Source organism: Odocoileus virginianus, chromosome 15 (genome assembly GCF_023699985.2).
Source record: "Odocoileus virginianus isolate 20LAN1187 ecotype Illinois chromosome 15, Ovbor_1.2, whole genome shotgun sequence".
Classification (NCBI taxonomy): Eukaryota; Metazoa; Chordata; class Mammalia; order Artiodactyla; family Cervidae; genus Odocoileus; species Odocoileus virginianus.
In genome coordinates, this window is record NC_069688.1 from 52,574,085 (window position 1) to 52,596,011 (window position 21,927).

Consider the following 21,927-nt stretch of genomic DNA (forward strand, 5'->3'; position numbering starts at 1 on the left):
AAAAAATAAAGAGACTTTATTTTGGGGGAGGGACTCCAAAATTACTGCAGATGGTGACTGCAGCCATGAAATTAAAAGACTCTTTCTCCTTGGAAGAAAAGCTATGACCAAACTAGACAGCATAGTAAAAAGCAGAGACATTACTTTGCCAATACAGGTCTGTCTAGTCAAAGCTATGGTTTTTCCAGTGGTCACGTATGGATGTACGACTATAAAGAAAGCTGCTGCTGCTGCTGCTGCTAAGTCGCTTCAGTCGTGTCCGACTCTGTGCGACCCCATAGACGGCAGCCCACCAGGCTCCCCCGTCCCTGGGATTCTCCAGGCAAGAACACTGGAGTGGGTTGCCATTTCCTTCTTCAATGCATGAAAGTGAAAAGTGAAAGTGAAGTCACTCAATTGTGTCCGACTCTTAGCAACCCCATGGACTGCAGCCTACAAGGCTCCTCCTTCCATGGGATTTGCCAGGCAAGAGTACTGGAGTGGGTTGCCATTGCCTTCTCTGATAAAGAAAGCTGAGAGCTGAAGAATTCAAGCTTTTGCACTGTGGTATTGGAGAAGACTCTTAAAAGTCCCTTGTGCTGCAAGGAGATCCAACTAGTCAATCCTAAAGGAACTCAACCCTGAATATTCATTGGAAGGACTGATGCTGAAGTTGAAACTCCAATACTGTGACTACCTGATGCGAAGAAGTGACTCATTGGAAAAGACCCTGATGCTGGGAAAGATTGAAGGTGGGAGGAAAAGGGGATGACAGAGGATGAGATGGTTGGGTGGCATCACTGAATTGATGGACATGAATTTGAGCAAGCTCTGGGAATTGGTGATGGACAGGGAGGCCTGGCATGTTGCAGTCCATGGGGTCACAAAGAGTCAGAGATGACTGAGCAACTGAACTGAACTGAAATGGAAAGGAAATTCATAAAAGGAAATTATCTATATACTGATACACTGTTGTACAGCAGAAACTAACACAACGTTGTAAAACAACTATGTTTCAATAAAAATTAATATTTAAAAAAATGGCCTAATGTCAGAGCTTCCTGCGACCTGCTTTTCGCCTGTGAAATGCACCCTCTCAAAGTGTTCAGGTCTGCTGAACCCTGCACAACACGCCCAAATCACAGAGGAGCAGTTTCAGAAGAGGGAAGAGTGGAGAGAGAATTCCAGGCCTGGAGGAACCATCTTGCGGGGTTTTTAGGAAGCGGGTAGGATTTTTGTCTATAATACCCTTATTCTGCCTTTTCATATATTGAATTCCAATAAAGTATTTGTATAACTGACATTTTTTAAAGCCTGTGGTTAATTCAGTCAAGGCTTATGTCTGCACTATGTAACAGGGTTCTGTAACTAAGGCTTCGTTAATCATATACACACTTTTCTAGAGCCAAAATTCACAACATGTTGTCCATAGATCTTGGGCCAAATCAGAAGGATTCTTTATGTGTTAAATGCTTTCCTTTCATCAGGGTGCTTTGCCTGTTTGAGATATAAGGTGGGTGTCAGCACCAAAGAGTATCGGCCACTGCCTGGGTGTTAGACCACTTTCAGGTCACCCACGATGCTTAGCTGCAGGCAGAATAATGATAGTTTCAAAACATATCCTCTTCATTTTTAGCAATAATATCCACTGCAACTGGTTTGTCCAGCACTATGTAGCATTGTTTCTCAGTCATTAATAAGCAGCAAGGTAGCAAGGACATGTCAGGGATAAATAGGTCAACGCAAACTATCAAGACCAACATTTATGTCATCGTCAACATATTAAAATTTTATTAAAATTCAAATTAAAAATAAAGCTAAATGATTTTAGAAAATCTTGTCAGAATTTAGGAGAGCTGAACTCCTTCACTAGCCAATGAAAGAGTGGGTCTTAGGTGGTATGGGATCTCCACCATACATACATCTCTTTTCCCCCTTTCTTCATTCTAATTTTCTACTCATTTATGAATACTACTATATAATTTAACCATAACTGCCTCATACTTAACTCCCCTAAACTTTTCCCAATGTGATCTCTTTTTCTCTGTCTTTCTCACCTCCGATCACTCACTTCAGCATTTACCTTTACTTTTATTTATTATTTTTTTGGGGGGTGGGGCTTGCCTGCAGCTTAGTTGGTAAAGAATCCACCTGCAATGCAGATCCCAGTTCGATTCCAAATCTGTATTGAATTTATTACAATACTGCTTCTGTTTTATGTTTTGGTTTTTTGACTGTGAGGCATCCCTCCCCAACCAGGGATAGTACCTGCACCTCCTGCATGGGAAGGTGAAGTCTCAACCACTGGACTGCCATGAAAGTCCCAACATTTACCTTTATCATAATTTATGTCTTACAGGGGACAGGGGAGGGACTTGGCAGCTTGGAAACTTCACTTTGAGATTGGCATTTTAGAAGATAACTGAATTGCATTGCAAAAATGCAGAAGTAGAAAAAGAACAGAAGAAAAGAAAGTCAGGAGGAAAATTTCAAGGGCCTGAATTAGAACAATAACAACATAAAGACAAAGCAGGAATAGATTTTTTTTTTTTAATAGGTTGAAAGTAGACTGAATAGGATATGGTTCTTAACTGTACGACAGTAATAGAGAGGAGAGAATGAAAAATAATTTGAAGTCTCTGAACTGTGCTCATAAGTAAATATGGTTCCTTTAATAGAGACAAGAAATTAAGGTGAGGTGTCAGGTGTGAGGGAGTTGATGAACTTGAGTTTAGCCACATAGAAATGCATTTAGGGGTGATGTCCAATATGCCCATGGACAACCAATGTTCTAAATAGGCAGGAAAACTTCTGGATTTAAAAAGAATAGAGATTAAGAAAATCATCCATTCATTTTCTTCTCTTTTTTTTAAATTTCTCTTCTCATTTCACTGAAATAAAATATGTATGGAGAAGCCCCTGCCTGCCAAATTCTGGGATAGGCGTTAGGGGAAAAAAGGCAGAAAGTAAACAAGGCTTATGGCATCTGCAACAAGCTCTGGTGGGAGATGGCGGTCCAGCAACGGCATAAAGTGGTGGAATGAGGGGAGGGTCCCCGAGGAGGCTCTGTCAGGGATGCACTGTGCTTACTCAGGTTCATTACGTTGCCTAACCCCTAGAGGGAAAACACAGGCTTTCGGCTTCCCTTCACAGCCTAGACACCCTCTGTGGTTCCAGGCAGACTGTAAGGCAGACACCCCCCTCACACACAGCCACGTGGACTTCACCCCACAGCACTCACCCACACTCCTTCTGGGGAGGCAATGCTGTGACTTCTCTGTGGGAGACCTTTTGCTAATCTTCCATCTTTTACATCTAGGTAACAAAGTATTTATAACTAACTCTTGGAATGCTATGCAACACTGTGATTGAGGTGAAATCCTGATTCCCAGGACCTCTTTGCACTGGTCCATCACCCACCTGGAGAAGGTGCTACCCACAGACTACAGACTGAAGCATCTTTACAGAGATGAGGGTGCTAAGATTCAGGCAAGCCTTGCAATTCCACTCCAAGTTGTTGTTGTTGTTTATAAAGAAGGAAAACATATGGTCAGGAGAAGATTTATGCAAGAATGTTCACAAAAGCTTTATTCATAACAGTCAAAAACCAGAAACCACCAAAATGTCCATCATCCTTGGTAAATGTATAAACACATTGTGGTCTAGCCTCACAATGAAATATTACTCAGCAGAATAAAGTAATGAGAAACAGATACAACATGGATAAACCTCAAAAGCATTATGCTGAGTAAATGAAGCCAGTGTGAAAGACCCCACGTACATGAGTCTATCTACATGAAATTCTAGAGAAGAAAGAGCTATAGTTCCAGGAAGCAGATCGTGGTCCCTCGGGAACAGGGAAGTAGAAGAGATGGACTACAAGGAGGCCCAAGGAACATTTGGGGTGAGGAAAATATTCTCCATTATGGTTGGGGTTATATTACTGGGTGCATTTTTCAACACTCATGGAATTGTACACTTTAATTTGGTAAGCTTATTTTATGGGAACTATGCCTCAGTAAAACAAAAACATTCCTGCAAGGCTGAGGAGCAGGCTGAGCATGCGCAGTGGGAAGATGCCAGTGGCTCCTGGGAAGCTCTGAGCCAGCACCACCTCACCCTTCCAGCTGCTGCTGCCTGAGAATGCCTCTGTTCTAATGCTTCAGCCACAGACCCTGACACCCACTGGCCATTTTAGACTACGGTTCTGATAACTCACTCTCACCTTGCCTCCTGTCCTTTGGCTAGAACCAGCGGCGCACCTGGACAGCTGATAAAACATAATCCTGCACCCCTCCCACCTGGATCAGCAACCTTCACACAGAAACATTCTGTCCTGGAGGTGCTGGCAATAAGGGTTACACTCCCAGGGGTCTTGCCTACTCTGTTCCTGGAACCTGGACTCTTGGCTCTTCTATCGCCTCTGTTTCCTGAAGAGACAAGGGGCTTGTTTTTTTTCTCAACACTTAAAACTACAATTTCGCTATGGCTGTCTGACTTCCCTGGTCCTACTGAGATCTTGCTTTTCCACTGAATCTGTGGCTTATAACCCCAGGGTTGAAGCATGCCCCAGCCCTGGGAACAGTTCATTTAGGAAGAGAGAAAAGGGTTCTGAACTTAATGTGAATCTGGACGGCAGCACAGCCCTTAAGTCTGACAGAGGCCCCAAGCTAGGACACATGCAGAAGTTTCTCCAACACCGTGCACTTGTTCTTTCATTCCATTGATCTCCTTAAACAAAATACAAATCTAAACTTCCCAAACAGCTTTATTTTAGGGACTACTTTCAGAATTCCAATACCTACTAATAAATAGGATTCATACCAGAAAGCTTATAAAAGCTGTTTTGTTTTTTTTTTTTTTGTACACTTGATGTCATAGGAAGAAAACCTAACATTCAGTGGGTGCCTGTTACACAAACACTGTATTAGGAGGCTACTGGGTGTGCATTATCTAATCTAGTCCTCACAATAATCCTGTTCTTCCCCTTCTTTGTAGATAAATTCTCTTAGAGAATAAGTAACTCAATGAAGTTAGTTAATCTTCAGCCAGTATAGAGTTTGAATATACATCTAAGACTATTTGATTTTTTAAAACAAAACAAAAAAAAAAAAAACAAAACAAAACCTCTAAAGATTTCACATAAACTGTGGCCTACAGTTTGGTTTAATATTCACAAGGTCCTGGGTCTGAGTCTCTGCTCAGCCATTTACTAGCTGTATGGACCTTAGGCAAGTGATTATTTTTCCTCATCTGTAAAATGAAGAAAATGGACCTACTTCACAGAGCTTCGAAAAGATGAAGTAAGACAAGTCACACAATAAGCGTACTATCAACTACTGGCATGATCTCAAATGCCAAGCTGGTTCCAAATGGAAGAAATACAACACAAATGGACAAATACCGCCCTCAGCTATTCAGAGTTGAACTTCCACACAGCAGGTCATGTTTTGTCCTTCGGTTAGTCCTGCCCTTGTTCATTCAGTATAGTAAATTTTAATAGGGAAAATGTGTGTGTGTGTGTGTGTGTGTGTGTGTGTGTGTGTATGAGTTGCTCAGTTGTTCTTTGCAACCCCATGGACTGCAGCCCACCAGGCTCCTTGGTCCATGGGATTTCCCAGGCAAGAATACTGGAGTGGGTTGCCATTTCCTTCTCCAGGGGATCTTCCCCACCCAGGGATCGAACCCGGGTCTCCTGCATTACAGGTAGATTTTTACCATCTGAACCACCAGGGAAGCCTTGTGTGTGTGTGTGTGTGTGTGTGTGTGTGTATGAAGTGTCTGCCTTTCACGAGTCTGTGAAGATCAGCTCTGCAGATCCGTGGTCTCTTTCCTAAACTGTTTCTAAAAACTGAAACTTGACTGCAACATCCTGTTCCCAGACAGTCCATCCCTTGCCTTTGTCTTCACTCACCTGCTCCGGATACTTGCTCCCAGTGATCTCTGCCACTGTGTTGAAGGAATCAGCATCTGGATAGCTCTTTGCCCCCATCTTCAGCTGAATGACAATTTTGTTCCCACGAGAAGCCATTCTTGACATCATCTCTGCGTCTTCCACCGTAATACAAGCTGTTGGGATCTTTGGCACACCATTCTGGTATTCCTGAATACCTGTGTGAGGACTTGAGAAAAGAAGTCACCAGGTTACCTTGACAGTGGAAATGGACCAAACGTATTTTTTAAAAGCGCCTGTATCTGACATTTGATTTTCACTGGTCTTTGTTTGCATGTGAGGAATGGAAAGGGTGGGCAATATTGGTTTACTTGCTTTTGATGTGAAGGTATTTTTTTTAATAAAAATAACTTAGAAACTTCAGTTTAATAATAATTTCATTGAAAACATTCCATATAATGTATTTTGGTAATTTGAATAATCCTTTAAAAAGTTGCAAATTGCTTCAAACTCAGTGTCTTCAAGACCAAGAGGTGAATACATGTGTTCGAGGAGACAAAACTATCGCAGCTACAGACCAGAGGACCCACGAACTGGCATGGACACACCTGGCTCTCTGGTCTGGCTCGAGTGCTGCTGTCTTCCCAGCCGAACACAGAGGTCGGCAATGTAGCCCTGCATAAGTGTGGCATGTTCTGCAGGAAAACCACAGAACAATGTCGGAGGAAATGTTTGTGTTTCCATAAGGAAAAGTGCCAAATAAACCCAGGTCCGGTGATGTCACCACTACAAGAAAAAGGCTTATGAATGCTCCCCGTATCCCATCAGTCTATTCCTGTCTTCTGTGGAAGCACAAGCTAAGAGCCTCCTTATCCAAATTAAATTTTTTTTTAATATTTCCATACTTGCTTCAAGTTGTCTCATATTCAGAGAAAAGTGTTTCTCCTCCTTTTAGCCATAACACATTTCTCTCCTGGAGAACTGACTTCAATCTTCACATGCACAGACATGATGATGCAGTCTTACCACTGCTTTCTTGGTGTGACTATATTCTCGTGACCATGTATTAGGTGATGACTTACTGACTTAGAGAAACTGCATGGCACAGTGATTAAGGATAGAGATTCTGGATTAAAATCTGGACTGTGCCACTTATTACTAATTGGCCTTGGGCAAATTATACATCAGACTTCTCTGGTGGCTCAGCGGGTAAAGAATCTGCCTGCAATGCAGGAGACCCAGGTTGGATTCCTGGGTCAGGAAGATCCCCTGGAGGAGGGCATGACAACCCACTCCAGTATTCTCACTTGGAGAATCCCATGGATAGAGGAGCCTGGTGGGTGATGGTCCCTAGAGTCGCAAAGAGTCGGACATGACTGAAGTGACTGAGGATGTATAACTCAAGTTATACATCTTTGCTTCACTGGTTTCATCTGTGATTGAAGATGGTAATTATAATATCCACTTCATAGTTATTTTGCAAATTTAGTTAATTTATACAAACATATCACTTACCCTAGAATATAGTAAGCACTTGATGAATGTTAAATATTTATCATACTAATTTATCTATTACATTAATCTTGCTGAGAGAGACTGTGTCAGCTCAAGTCCTTAGGACCATCTAAGCACATTCTTTATAGACATTTCTTAACTGTTGGCTGGAAATTTTATCCTTCATGAGAGAGAGACAAATGACTTTTAAATCTAAAACTTATAAAACAAAGCCTGAATCTGAATCCCTGTTCCAGAATATGTCTGATCCACTCTGACTTCTGATTTAGGGAAGGCTATGGAGTCACATAACCCAGGTCAGATCCTGGCTCTGCCACTCTCTGCCTGCCTGATACCAAGCAGCTTGGATCATCTCTCTGTTTCTGAGCTTCCACATCTGAAACGTGGAGAATAATATCAGCACTGACTTCATAAGATTGCTATGAGGAATAAAAGAGATAGCATATGTAAAGTATTTAAAAGTGCTTGGCACATAGGAATTACTTAGTAAACATTAGTTGTTATTATTATTATTTCTTCAGTGTTAATTTTCCCCACTGACTTGGTAGAGTGATTAATGACCAAAAGTATTTTGAAACATGTAGGAAGACAATCTAAATATTTATTATTCATATTACCTTACGTGATGTCTAGGATCCAACAAACTCTCCTTGTTCTCAGGCTCTCTGACTCGAAAGGAGGTCAGTGTAACACTTCTTAATAGGCTCTTTTAAATAATGTTTCCAAACAAATTGGCACTAATAAGTTGCAGGTAAGAGTTCTTAATCCAGGTACAGTGAACTGGGCATACACCCATAGCTCTACTGAGGAAAATGGCATTTTCCAACTGTGGTACTGAATTCAAGATATAGAATGCTTCTAATTTATTTCTATAATTAAGCATGTGCTCTTGTGGTGGAGTATTCAGCACTGTTTAGTAGAAGTAGACAGAAAGAAGACTCAATAATTTTGGTTAAAGTTCTGTATTGTCACTGTCAATTGTTCTACAGGAGATGATCAGCGTAAACATCAGCTCCCTGACCCCATTTACAAGCCCCGTGTGCAATTTAACAATAACAAAGCATAAATGACAAAGGAAGCTGTAAAAAAAAAATCAAAATAAGAACATTTACAGATTAATACCAATCCCTTGCAAAGTCTTCAAAAGATACAAGGGAAGGGAACGCTTCCCAGCTCATTCTACAAGGCCTCTACTACTAACAACAAAACCAGACATAGACACTACTAGGAAAGAAAACTACAGTCCAAAATCACTTATAAGTATAAATGCAAAAAAAAAAAAAGAAAGAAACTAAAACAAACTGATACAGCAACATATGAAAACACCATGACCAAAGGAATTTATTCAGGAATGCAATTGATTTAATATCAAAAAGTCAATCAATGTAGTACATATAATAATGTAACAAAAGATAAAAATCACATGATCATCTCAATAGATACTGACTAAGCCTTGGAAAAAATCTAATCCTCTTCCATAACAAAAACACTCAACAAACTAAAAATGGAAGGGAACTTCCTCAACTCAATAAAAACTATCTATAAAAAACCCATAACAAACATCTTAATTAGTGGTAGAAGACTAAATACTTTCCCCCTGAGATCAAAAAACAAGACTAAGATGTCTGTTCTGACCACTTCTATTCAACACTGAACTAGAGGTTCTAGCTAGAAAAATCAGACAAGAAAAAGAAATAAAAGAAATCTAGATTGGAAAAAAGAAGTAAAACTGTTTACAGATGGTCAAATATATAGAAAATCATAAGGAACCACACACACAAAAAAACCACTAGAACTAATGAGCAAGTACAGCAAGTTGCAGGATGTAACATCAATATACAAAAATCAATTGTACAATAGTAATAAACAATACAGTATAGTAGCAATACAGTGGAAATGAGGGACACCTGAGTTCGATCCCTGGGTTGGGAAGATCCCCTGGAGGAAGGCATGGCAACCCACCCCAGTATTCTTGCCTGGAGAATCCCATGGACAGAGGAGCCTGGCGGGCTACAGTCCATGGGGTCGAAAAGAGTTGGACACGACTAAGTGACTAAGCACAGCACAGCAATGAGCAATCTGAAAATGAACAATCGCTTTTTCACTAGCAACAAAAGGAATAAAATACTACAAATAAATGTAACAAAAGATGTGCGAGATTTGCACAATGAAAACTGCAAAATGTTGAAATAAAGAAGATCCAAATGAAAAGTGCCCTATGTTTATGGATCAGAAGACTTCACAGTCTTAAGATGGTGTGTGCGTGCTGTGCAGAGCCGCTTCAGTTGTGTACAAATCTTTTCGACCCTACGGAATGTAGCCTGTCAGGATCCTCAGTCCACGGGATTCTCCAGGCAGGAATACTGGAGTGGGTTGCCACGCCCTCCTCCAGGGGACCTTCCTGACCCAGGGATTGAACCTCCATCTCCTGCATTGCAGGCAGATTCTTTACTGACTGAGCCACGAGGGAAGCCCTCTTAAATGGCAATAGTCCCCCAGTTTATTTCACAGATTCAGCGCAATCCCTATCAAATTCTTTTTTGAAGAAATTTACAAGTTGATTCCAAAACTCATATGGAAAAGTGAGGGACTCAAAATAACCAGCACAAGTTGAAAAAGTGGAACAAAATTGGTGGAGTCACACTTCCACATTTAAAAACACACTACAAATCTATAGTAATTAAAAGGATAGTACTAGTATAAAGATAGATATAATGATCAATAAAATAGAACTGAGAATTGAGAAATAAACTTTATAAGAATGATCAATTCATTTTCAACAAGAGGGTCAAAATAATTCAGTGGGGATGAAAAGTATTTCCACAAATGGTGCTGGACCCATCCAGATACCTGCATGAAAAATAATGAAATTGCACCCCTATATCACATAAAATATGAAGGAATCATAGACCCAAATGTAAGAGCTAAAACTATAAAACTTCACAATCTCAGGTAAGGAAATTGTTTCTTATATACAACATTGAAGTCATAAGCAACAAAAGAAAAAAGAGATAAACTGAATCATCAAAACATTAAACTTTTGTATTCCAAATGGCACCGCCAAAAACTGAAGAAAACAAACCACAGAACAGGAGAAAAACTTTTACGAATCAAATATCTGAGAAGGCACTCGTGTCTAAAATATATTACTCACTCTTAAAAGCTCAACAATAAAAGACAACCCAATTTAAAAATGCATGAAGAATTTGAATAGACAGTTTTAACAAATAAGATACACAAATGTATAAAAAGCATGTGAAAAGATGCAGCACACCACTAGTTATAAGGGAAATGCAGGTCAGAATCACAATGAAGTGCCACTTTGCATAGGATGGCCATGAACAATAAGAAAGGTAAATACAAACGCTGGCAATAATGTGGAAGACTGAGCCCTTGTCCATAGCTGGTATGAATATAAAACGGCAGAGTCAATTTGACAGTTCCTCAAAAAGTTAAACATTTAGTTACCGTACAACCCACAGTTCTACTACTAGGTATAAACTCAAAAGAAATGACAGCATGTGTTCACACAAAAATGAGCACACAAATGTTTACAGTATTATTCAGATGAGGCCAAAGACAGAAACAAACCTAACGTCCATCAACTGATGAGTGGGTAACACAGTATATCTATACTATGAAATACTATTCAGCAATAAAAAACAATTGTTCTGAAGTGTGGTACAACATGAATGAACCTTGAAAACATTATCCTAAGTGAAAGAAGCCAGTCACACAACACCACAGTTAGTCCCCTACATATGAACCTTCAAGTGGCAAACTTTCAAAGACGCGAACATGTGTTTGCATGTCTAATCACACAAGTTAGTTCATATGTCTGGCATACATTGTCATGTGCATGCATTCTCTATAAGTGGTGTGCTTTTGAGTACTTTACTGTATAGTACAGTATCTTCATTTCAAGCCCAGGATGTGAGTGAAATTGCAGCCTGCCCTGTCTCCTATTGCTGATGACTTTTTCAGCTCCACCATCTTCCACCCCTTCTTCCTTCTCCAGTCAGTAACTGTTCCCTGGATGCCAGCCTCTGTATGCTGCCTGTTATACCGTACTACCGTACTTTTCAAGGTACTATACTGTAAGATTAGAAACGCTTTCTTTATTTTTTGTATTTGTTTTTTATGTGTTATCTGTGTGAAAAGTAAAGTCTATTCAGTTCAGTTCAGTTTAGTTCAGTCGCTCAGTCATGTCCAACTCTTTGCGACCCCATGAATTGCAGCACGCCACGCCTCCCTGTCCATCACCAGTTCCCGGAGTTCACTCAAACTCATGCCCATCAAGTCAGTGATGCCATCCAGCCATCTCATCCTCTGTCGTCCTCTTCTCCTCCTGCCTCCAATCCTTTCCAGCATCAGGATCTTTTCCAATGAGTCAACTCTTAGCATGAGGTGGCCAAAGTACTGGAGTTTCAGTTTCAGCATCAGTCCTTCCAATGAACACCCAGGACTTATCTCTTTTAGGATGGACTAGTTGGATCTCCTTGCAGTCCAAGGGACTCTCAAGAGTCTTCTCCAACACCACCGTTCAAAGGCATCAATTTTTCGGTGCTCAGCTTTCTTCACAGTCCAACTCTCACATCCATACATGACCACTGGAAAAACCATAGCCTTGACCAGACGGACCTTTGTTGGCAAAGCAATGTCTCTGCTTTTTAATATGCTATCTAGATTGGTCACAAATTTCCTTCCAAGGAGTAAGCGATTTTTAATTTCATGGCTGCAGTGATTTTGGAGCCCCAAAAAATAAAGTCTGACACTGTTTCCACTGTCTCCCCATCTATTTCCCATGAGGTGATGGGACCAGATGCCATGATCTTAGTTTTCTGAATGTTGAGCTTTAAGCCAACTTTTTCACTCTCCTCTTTCATTTTCATCAAGAGGCTTTTTAGTTCCTCTTCACTCACTGCCATAAGGGTGGTGTCATCTGCATATCCGAGGCTATTGATATTTCTTCCGGCAATCTTACATACTGCTTATCAGCTTATGTAGTTGGGTACCTACTAACTTTGGGTACCTATGACTAACTTTGTTGGACTTATAAACAAATTATACTTATAAATGTGCTCTCAGGATGAAACTTGTTTACACGTAGACTTACTGTATCATAAAATTCCATTTGCAAGAAATGTTCAGAAAAGGCAAATTCATAGAGGTAGGAAGTAAATTTTAGGTTGTCTTGTGCTGTTGGAAAGGAGAGGGAAATGGGGAGTGAATGCCAATATGGGGATTTCTTATCAGGATGATAAATATGTTCTAAAATTAGACAGTGACAGTGCTTGCAAAATCTTTGAATGTACTAAAAAAACTGTATGTGTTAAAAAGTAAATTATATGGTTTGTGAATGTATCCTAATAAAACTTTTAATATAAAATATCAAAATAAAAACCTAAGTTTCCAGATTTCTCTTCAAGGGAAAGAGTTCATTCAAAAACCTTGCTTTCATGACTCTGGTTTATGAGATGTATGAAAACAAAGCCTGATGCTCTCTGGGCTTGCAAGAGAGTAATCCCAAAATATAAGATGAATATGGAAACTAAGTTTTAAATCAGCTTTCCAAATTCTACTAAATTTCTTGTGTATGTGGTGTAAAGTGATATAATTTGAAGTAGGTTGAATATTGTCTTTTATCTACATAAAATAAGTGCGAGGTTTAAACAAGTAGGTTTGATATTTCCCACCCATTACCATGCATCAGTCAAACTCCCTTAAGCTAGTAAGTTTTGACTAGCTCTTTATAGAAGATACAAGGTACACTTTGTTTCCAAGTACTTAAAAATCTGCAAAGTTCAAATCAACCGCTGAAAGTGGGTGTCATCTTGTGATGCTAAATATCCTACAAAAGGAAAATTATGTATCCTTACTGAGGAACAGGTAGATTTCCACAGGGGCACGGAGACACTGACTAAAGTAAAAATCATTCACAACACAGTGAAGTCTTGGAATGTTTCCTGAAAAAAGAGGTGGGAATGATTATGAGGACTGGGAGCTTTTGAAGCTATCATCTTTTGTTTTTGTGAGAGTGTTTTTTAAACTTCCTTATTAGGAAGGTTAAAAGAGCATCTATTCTGTTTATTTGCCTCGCTGGTGGCTCAGTAGTAAAGAATTCGGTTGTTAATGCCAGAGATGCAGGTTCAATCCCTGGGTCAGAAAGATCCCCTGGAGGAAATGGCAACCCACTCCAGTATCCTTGCCTGGAAAATCCCATGGACAGAGAAGCCTGGCAAGCTACAGTCCATGGGGTCACATAATCAAACATGACTGAGTGATTAAACAACAAATTCTGTTTGTTTGTTTCAAAAATCAGCTTGAAAACAATTGACTTCACTAATTTTTTTTTTTAGATTTAGCACTTTAACAGTAAATTCATCTCAGACTTTTCTACTGTCATTAACAACAATAAGAGTAAATTGATCTCAGGCATTTATACTGTCATTAGAATACAAAAGCAAAAGGATTCATTTACACCATAATTTCTGAAACACTGAAATAGTTCCAACTCCCACAGGTTAAAAAAGGAAAGCAAAAGAAAATCTTGATCAAGAGAGAGAAAGTAGGGCTAAATTTCATTTCTAATTTTTTTATAATTCATTTGAAATGGCAGAAAAAAAGAGAAAAGAAAGTCAAATTCTTGAATTCTAGTCCATACTGATGACAGACTCCACATGAGCAAAACTCAACCAACCTATTAATATTATATTCATGAAAGATCTTAGTAAGGAGACTATAGCAGACATCATCAGAGATACTGTGACACAGCATCAGAGAGCTGTGCCTTCTTCCAAAACAAAGGAACCCAGCCAGCTCCACAAGTGTGAGACAGAAGGAAAATGGTCAAAGTGCTTAGTGGAACAAGACCATGAAATTTTTTAACATCCACAGCATATATGAAGGTTTTGGCTTATTTCTAAGAAAAAAAAAATAAATAAAGAAGATTAAAGATATAAGGAGGTACTGCCTGTAAAATAAATATAAAAGAGAATTCAAGATATCTAAAAAAATTTACACAAGATTGTGTCATCTAGAAAGCATTATGTAAATACTAGTTTTGTTATTTTTAGATATTTTGCAAAAACATCAAAACATGTATTTGTTCCTTTTCCTTTCTGATCTTATTCTTCTATGTAAGTTATAATTTTCTGCTAATATTTAGTCATTTCATCATCTTAATTTGTTTTCTTATTTTCTCCTTGAATCTTTACAATTTCTAAAAGAAAGACACACTTCTGTATTAAGATGAAAACCTACCTTAGATTAACAAAAATATTACAACAGATAATTCCTTTAATAAAAATAATAATGATAAAGATATGAAGCAACATAAGAATCATTTTATAAATGAAGATGGTAACCTTAACCAATGAAATGTTCTGTCCAACTAATTAAATGTTGTTTTTAGTTTAAGTCTCAATGGGAAACAGTTTTGATTAACTGGACTGGAAAGTATTTAAAGATCATCTAACCCAAGATCGCTGTCTTTTCAGTAAGAAATACACCGTTTCTGTTATTAACTCTGTTAAACTATGCCAATCTCTCATTACCCTCAGAGCCCAAATATCCTCCTATTAGAATAGAACTGAAGATATAACTCATAGCACATAAACTGAATGTTTATGTCCCTGCAAAATTTGTATGTTGGAATTCTAACCTGCATGGTGATGGTTTTAGGAAGTGGGGCATTGGGCAAGTGATTGGGTCATGAGGATATAGCCCATCTTAGAGGGATTAGTACACTTAGAAAAGAGGCTCCAGAAAGATCCGTCACTCCATCACATGAGGTTGTAGTGAAAAAACACCTGTCTAGGAAGTGGGTACTCGCCAGACACTGAATCTGCTAGCACCATGATCTTGGACTTTCCAGCCTACAAAACTGTAAGAAATAACTGTTGGTTGTGTATAAGCCACCCAGTCTATGGTATTTTTGTTACAAACGCCAAAACAAACTAGATAGCACATTTTGTCATAAGGGAAACAAGATAAAGACATTTGAATTATTTATTATCCATTCTTGATTAAAACTCTGGAGTCGGAGGGTAAGGAATGGTTGATTTCTTTCTTGACATGAAGAAAATGTTTTCAAAACAAAGCATCAGATAGTCATACAAGGTCAGAGCAAGATGACAGAGTGGAGGACGTGGAGCTCACCTCCCCCACAAACACATCTACATGTGGAACAATTCTCACGGAAAACTAGTCGGAGACTGGCAGAACTCTACGGCAGAAGCTGTAGGGGAGATTTCCACATACCTGGGTAGGATGGAAAAGGACATAGGGTCAGGACTTCCACCCTTAGGATCTGAAAGAAAAAAGGGTCTGCACGGTCAGATCCTTGACCTGGTGATGGATTAGGTTGAGCCACAGCTGAACATCTCGGTCTTGGAGTCCTGCATGGAGGAGATAGGCCCTCTTGGCTTCAGGGAGAACCGCAGGAACTGGAGAAAGGCTGGAGAAGTCCAGACTCCACTCACAAAGAGTGTGCAGGTGCTGGCTTACGAATGAACAGGGTAGAGAGAGCCCTGCACCGTGGCTGCCACCTCACCGTGCTGCAGAATCCAAGTGGGGCAACACCCCGGCTCTGCCCACTCCACACCACACCTTGGCACTGGGAGAAGACTCAGTCCAGGGACGCATAGGAGGCTCTGGGGTGCGGGGTCTGGGGTATGTTCCAGGTGGGGCAGCAGCTCCAGTGCTGGTGCTAACTCAATCTGCACTACAGAGGCAGCCCGGATCACTGGCAGTGGTACAGCCCCTTCAACTCCTCCAGCCAAGGTGCCCCAACTCCCAGCTCCAGCCTAGGGAATGCCCCACCCCTGCCCACTCCACACCACAGCCTCACCCTAGATCACGCAACACTAGATGCCCTTACTCGAGAAATTGCAACAAGGGGAGGAATGCAACTTGGGCTGTGTCTGAGTGGTGGGCAGCACATCAGATCTCTGTGAGCACAGAAGCCTCACTGACCTCAGCACTCCTGTCCTTTGGGGCAAAACACACACTGGAAGGGAACAGGCTGCTTAGGCCCAACCCTCAGGACTTCTGCTATAGCAGATGGGGAGCACACCCCACCCCTGACAGGCCAGGGAGAGCTACAGCGCAGAGCAAGTTCCACCTCACACACTGCACAGGTTTTACACCCTCCAACACCAACCACGCTCCCTATCAAGGTGATAGTGGCCAGCACACCCTGAGGAAAGATGTGGCTGGTGTCTACATCAAAATCAGCCCTCATGCCAAAGACACTGGATAAAACACAGTCTACACAGCAACACTCCCACATAAAAATACCCCTTCAAGACCACAATAGGTAACTGTTTCTCCTAAATTAACAGAGAGCTATTTTTTTGGTTTTGTTTTTTAAAGATACATAAAATGAACACATCTTTAGCCAGGCTCAGCAAGAAGAAAAGAGGAAATAAATCACTAATTATTAGAGAAATGCAAATCAAAACCACACACAGGTCAGAATAGCTGTCATCAAAAAGTTTACAAATAACAAACATTGGGGAGGATGTGGAGAAAGGGAAATTATCATACACTGTTGGTGGAAATGTAAAATTGGTGTTCCCACCACAGAAAACAGCATGCTGGTTCCCTAAAAAACTAAAAATAGAACTACCATATGATTCAGTAACACCACTCGTAAGTATATATCCAGAAAAAACAAAACACTACTCTGAAAAGATACGTGCACCCAGTGTTCACAGCAGCAGTATTTGCAATAGCTGACACATGGAAGCAGCCCAAGTGCTCACCAACAGACCCCTGGCTTGAGAAAATGTGGTGTGTGTGTGTGTGTGTGTGTGTGTAGTGGAATATCACTCAGTCATAAAAAAGAATTAAATACTGCCATTTGTACCAACACAGGTGGACCTAGAGACTATTATACCTAGTGAAATAAACAGAGAAAGACAGGTACTGTATGATATCATTCATATATGGAACGTAAAAAGTAATACAAGATTGAATATACATATACAAAACAGATTCACAGAGACATAGAAAATAAGTTTATGGATACCAAAATAGAGGGAGGGACAGATAAATTAGGGATATGGGATTAACAGATTCAAACTACTACATATAAAATAGATACGCAACAAATAGTTTATTATATAGCACAGGGAATTATACCCAATATCTTGAAATATCATAGAATAGAATCTGTAAAATGAACAAACAAAAAATCTGAATTACTATGAATCTGAAACTAACACTATACTGTAAGTAAACTAATTTTTAAATTTAAAAGTTAAAAAAAAAAAAAAACACAAAGTATCAGCTAAGTACCGAAGGAAACACTAGAGCCATGTTCTCAGGGTGTTTTCCACAGAATACCAGGCCAAAGAAACCTTGTAAGGGGTGAAAGATCCCATGGTGAAATACAGTCATGAAACATTGAGCATTATTTCCCTGCTTTGAGGAGTTACAAAGCACTTTAGTTTATTGATAGCTCTGAAAAGCAACATAGCAAAGAAAAATGTTTGAGTAAGCATTCCCAAACTTAACTGACATAAGGATCCTTTTTTTGTGTAACACTTTTATCATCTCAGTCTTATCTGAGCAAAAAAGTTGATTCACTCTCCTTAAAGGAGGACTAAGAAAATGCCTGGGTATTTTCCTTCAATGATCAACTCAGCTAGAAATGAGCTACTCAAGAGTCTAGACCATGTCTAATAATTCTTTATACAGCAAGAACTTGTAGCTTCTACCATAATTTAAGTATTTATATTTCCTACCATATTTTAAAGTGCTCAATAAATACATATGTGCTCTATATATTTGTTGAACAGTTTATATATATCTTATAGAGTCTCTTTTTTCCAAAGAATCCTGACTAAAAGTCAGATTTATTTTTATTTGCAGCCAAATATATTCCGAAAACTTGCAACAACCAAGGTAGAAAAATCAGTACATTGAATATTTTAAAATTATAAGTATTAAAGCTTCCCTTTTAAAAACATAAGCTCCATATCAAATAAATAAGTTCAAATGAAAATTACTGAAATAAGCCATTGCAGAAGATTCTTGGAAGATGATAGAATAAACCTGCTGTTCAAGAACTGATCAAAAGAATCCCACAGGTTAAAATGAAAGGACACAATAACTTGAAGCTATATAAAGAAATGAAGATCTCAGTAAAGATAAATGGGCAATTATAAGAGCTATTTTTTATTGTAAAACAGACTGTAGCTCCACTTTTAGTTTTCTACATGATTTAAGAGAGTAATTCATCGAAAATAATTAGTTTATGTATTGGGGCACATAATATATGGAGATGTAATCCTGTAACATCAACAACCAAAAGGGTTGGGGAAGGAGTTATAAAGGAACAGTTTTTATATGTTACTGAAGTTAAGCTATTCTAAATTCAAATTAGAGTGTTATAACTTTAGGATGTTAAATGTGATCCCCATGGTAACCACAAAGAAAATAGCTCTAGAATATAAACAAAAGGAAACGAGAAAGAAATGTAAACATTCGACTAGAAAATAATCATCTAAACACAAAAGAAGATAGCAACACAGGAAATGAGGAACAAAAATGCTAAAAGGTAAAAAGAAAACAAGGAGCAAAATGGCAGAAGGTACTAATTATCAATAATTACTTTAAAAGTAAATGGATTAAACTTTCTAATCAAAAGACAAACATTGGCAAAACTGATTCTTTTAAGTGATCCAACCATCTGCTATCTGCATGAGACTTGCTTTGAAGTCAAAGATGCAAACATATTGAAAGCTAAAGAATGGACAAAGATATTCCATATGAATAGTAACCAGAAGGGAACAGTAGTGGCTATACTAACATCACAAAAAATAGACTTTGAATCAAAAAACTTTACAAGAGAAAAAAACAAGGATATTGTTTATTAATAAAAGGTTTGATACAGGAAGAAGACATAAGAATTATAAACATTTATGCATCTAATAACAGACTATAAATGTATATGAAACAAACACTGACAGAATTAGAATTGGAAAGTAGAAATAGATGGTTCTAAAATAATAGTCATAGACTTCAATACTCAACTCTCAGTAATGGTGAACAACCAGTCACAAAATGCATAGGAAAACAGAGGACTTAAACAAGGAGATAAACCAACCAGATCTAACAGACATATATAGACTACCCTTCCTAACAAAAACAGCATACACATTCTTCCCAAATCTACGTGAAATGTTTTCCAGGATAGACCAAATGTTAGGCCAAAATCTAATTCTCAATGTATCTAAAAAGATACAGATGCAAAGTATGTTCCCTGACCACAACAAAATAAAGTTAGAAACAAATATCAGATGGAAAACTTGAAAATTTACATATTTCTGAAAAGTACATGACAGACTCTTAACCAACCATTGGCTCAAAGAACTCACAAGGGAAACTATAAAATATTTAGAGATGACTGAAAAAATAAATACAACACACAAAATGAAAATCGGGACATTCCTATCAATTGCACAAAAATAAAAAGAATTTTAAGAGAGTTATATGTTAACAAGTTGGGTAACCTAGATGAAATTGACAAATTGCTACAGACACGAAACTAACCAAAACTGGATCATGAAAAAATAGAAAATTTGAATAAATCTATAACTAGTAAGGAAATTAAATCAGTAATCAAAATATCTCCGGACTGATAGCTTCAACAGTGAATTCTACCAACCATTTAAAGAACTAATACCAATACTTCTCAAACTATTTCCAATACAATTTAAGAAGAGAGATGCTTCCTAGTTCATTCTATGAAGCCAGCATTACCCTGATACCAAAGCCAGGTAAAGACACTACAAGGAAAGAAAGCTACCACAAACATCCCTTAATATTTGATGCAGAAACTCTCCACAAAATACTAGCAAACAAAATTCAGCAGCATAATAAAAGGAATATATACCATGACCAAGTGCAGTTTATTTCTAGAATGCAAGGATGGTACGGCAAATAAATTTGATCAGTGTAATATACCACATTAACAGAATGAAGGAAAAAACTGACATGATCATCTCATTTGATAAAGAAGAAAACATGTAAGAAATGTCAAACCCTTTGATGATAAAAACACTTAGTAAATTAGAATAGAAGGAAACAATTTCAGCATAACTAAAGCCATATATGAAAAACCCACAGCAAACATCATACTCAATAGTGAAAGACAAAAGTTTTTTCACTAAGATCAGGAAGAAGGCAAAAGAACATGTGCAATGGTGAAAGCAACCAGGCAAGACAAAAAAATAAATAAAAGGCATCTAAGTTAGAAAGAAGTAAAATTATTTCTGTCCACAGATAATATTATACGTAGAAAACCCTAAAGACTCCCCCCCCAATGTACACACAGAACTATTGGAAGTAATAATGAATTCAGAAAAGTAGCAGGATACAAAGCCAACATGCAAAAATCTGTTGCATTTCTGTACATAAACAATTAGCAAGCTGAAAAAGAAATTTAAAAGCAATTGCATTTACAATAACATAAAAAAAAGGAAGACTTAGGAGTTAACTAACCAAGGAGGTGAAAGACTTATACAATGAAAACAATGCTGAAAGCAATTAAAGAACACACAAATAAATGGAAACACATTCTATGTTCACCAACTGTTCAGTCGTTAAGTCGTATCCAACTCTTTAGGGACTCCATGGACTGTAGCCCACCAGGCTCCTTTGTTCTCAGGATTTCCCAGGCAAGAATACTGGAGTGGGTTGTCATTTCCTTCTCCAGGAGACCTTCACAACCCAGGGATTGAGCCTGCGTCTCTTGCATTGGCAGGCGGATTCTTTACCACTGAGCCACCAGGGCAAACCCTGTTCATGAGTTAGAAGACTTAACATTGTTAATATGTCAATACTACCAAAAGTCATCAGCAGATTCAAAGCAATCCCTATCAAAATTCCAAGGACGTTTTGGGAAGAAACAGAAAAATTTATCCAAAAGTTTATATGGCATTTCAACGAGCCTTAATACCCAAAACAATCCTGAAAAATAAGATCAAAGATGAAGGACTCATGTTTCCTGATTTTAAAACTTACTTCAAAACCAACACAATCAAAACAGTGTTATACTTGCATAAACACAGTCATGTAGACCAATGAAACAGAATAGAGAGCCCACCAATAAACCTTTGAATATATGGGGTTTTGGACAAGTGTGAAAAGACCATTCAATGGAGAAAGGGCAGACTTTAAATAAATGGTGCTGGGAAGACTGAATATCCACTTGCAAAGGAAAGAAGTTAGACTCTTAACATCACACACAAAAACTAACTCATAATGGATCAAAACTTTAAATGTAATGCCTAAAGCTGTAAAACTCGAAGGAGAAAACATGGCAAAAGTTTCTTGACACTGGATTTGGCAATGATTTCTTGGGTATGACACTGAAGGTACAAAAAACAAGAACAAAAATAGACAAATTAGATTTCATGCATATTAGAAAATTTTGCATCAGAAGACAGTATCAACAGGTTAAAAAGACAATCTACAGAATGAGAGAAAATGTTTACAAATCATATCTCTGATAAGAGATTAATATCTAG

At 38.5% G+C, this 21,927-nt stretch overlaps 1 protein-coding gene across 4 annotated transcripts in view; it reads right to left on the minus strand.

The window, feature by feature from the left end:
* CPQ (carboxypeptidase Q) overlaps positions 1-21,927 on the minus strand; it is a 537,298-nt gene that overhangs the window by 283,526 nt on the left and 231,845 nt on the right. For all 4 annotated transcript variants that reach the window (XM_070477363.1, XM_070477364.1, XM_070477361.1 and 1 more), the window contains one exon: positions 5,894-6,101. In XM_070477363.1, coding sequence (XP_070333464.1) covers positions 5,894-6,101 — 208 coding nt within the window. The remainder of the gene's footprint in view (positions 1-5,893; positions 6,102-21,927) is intronic.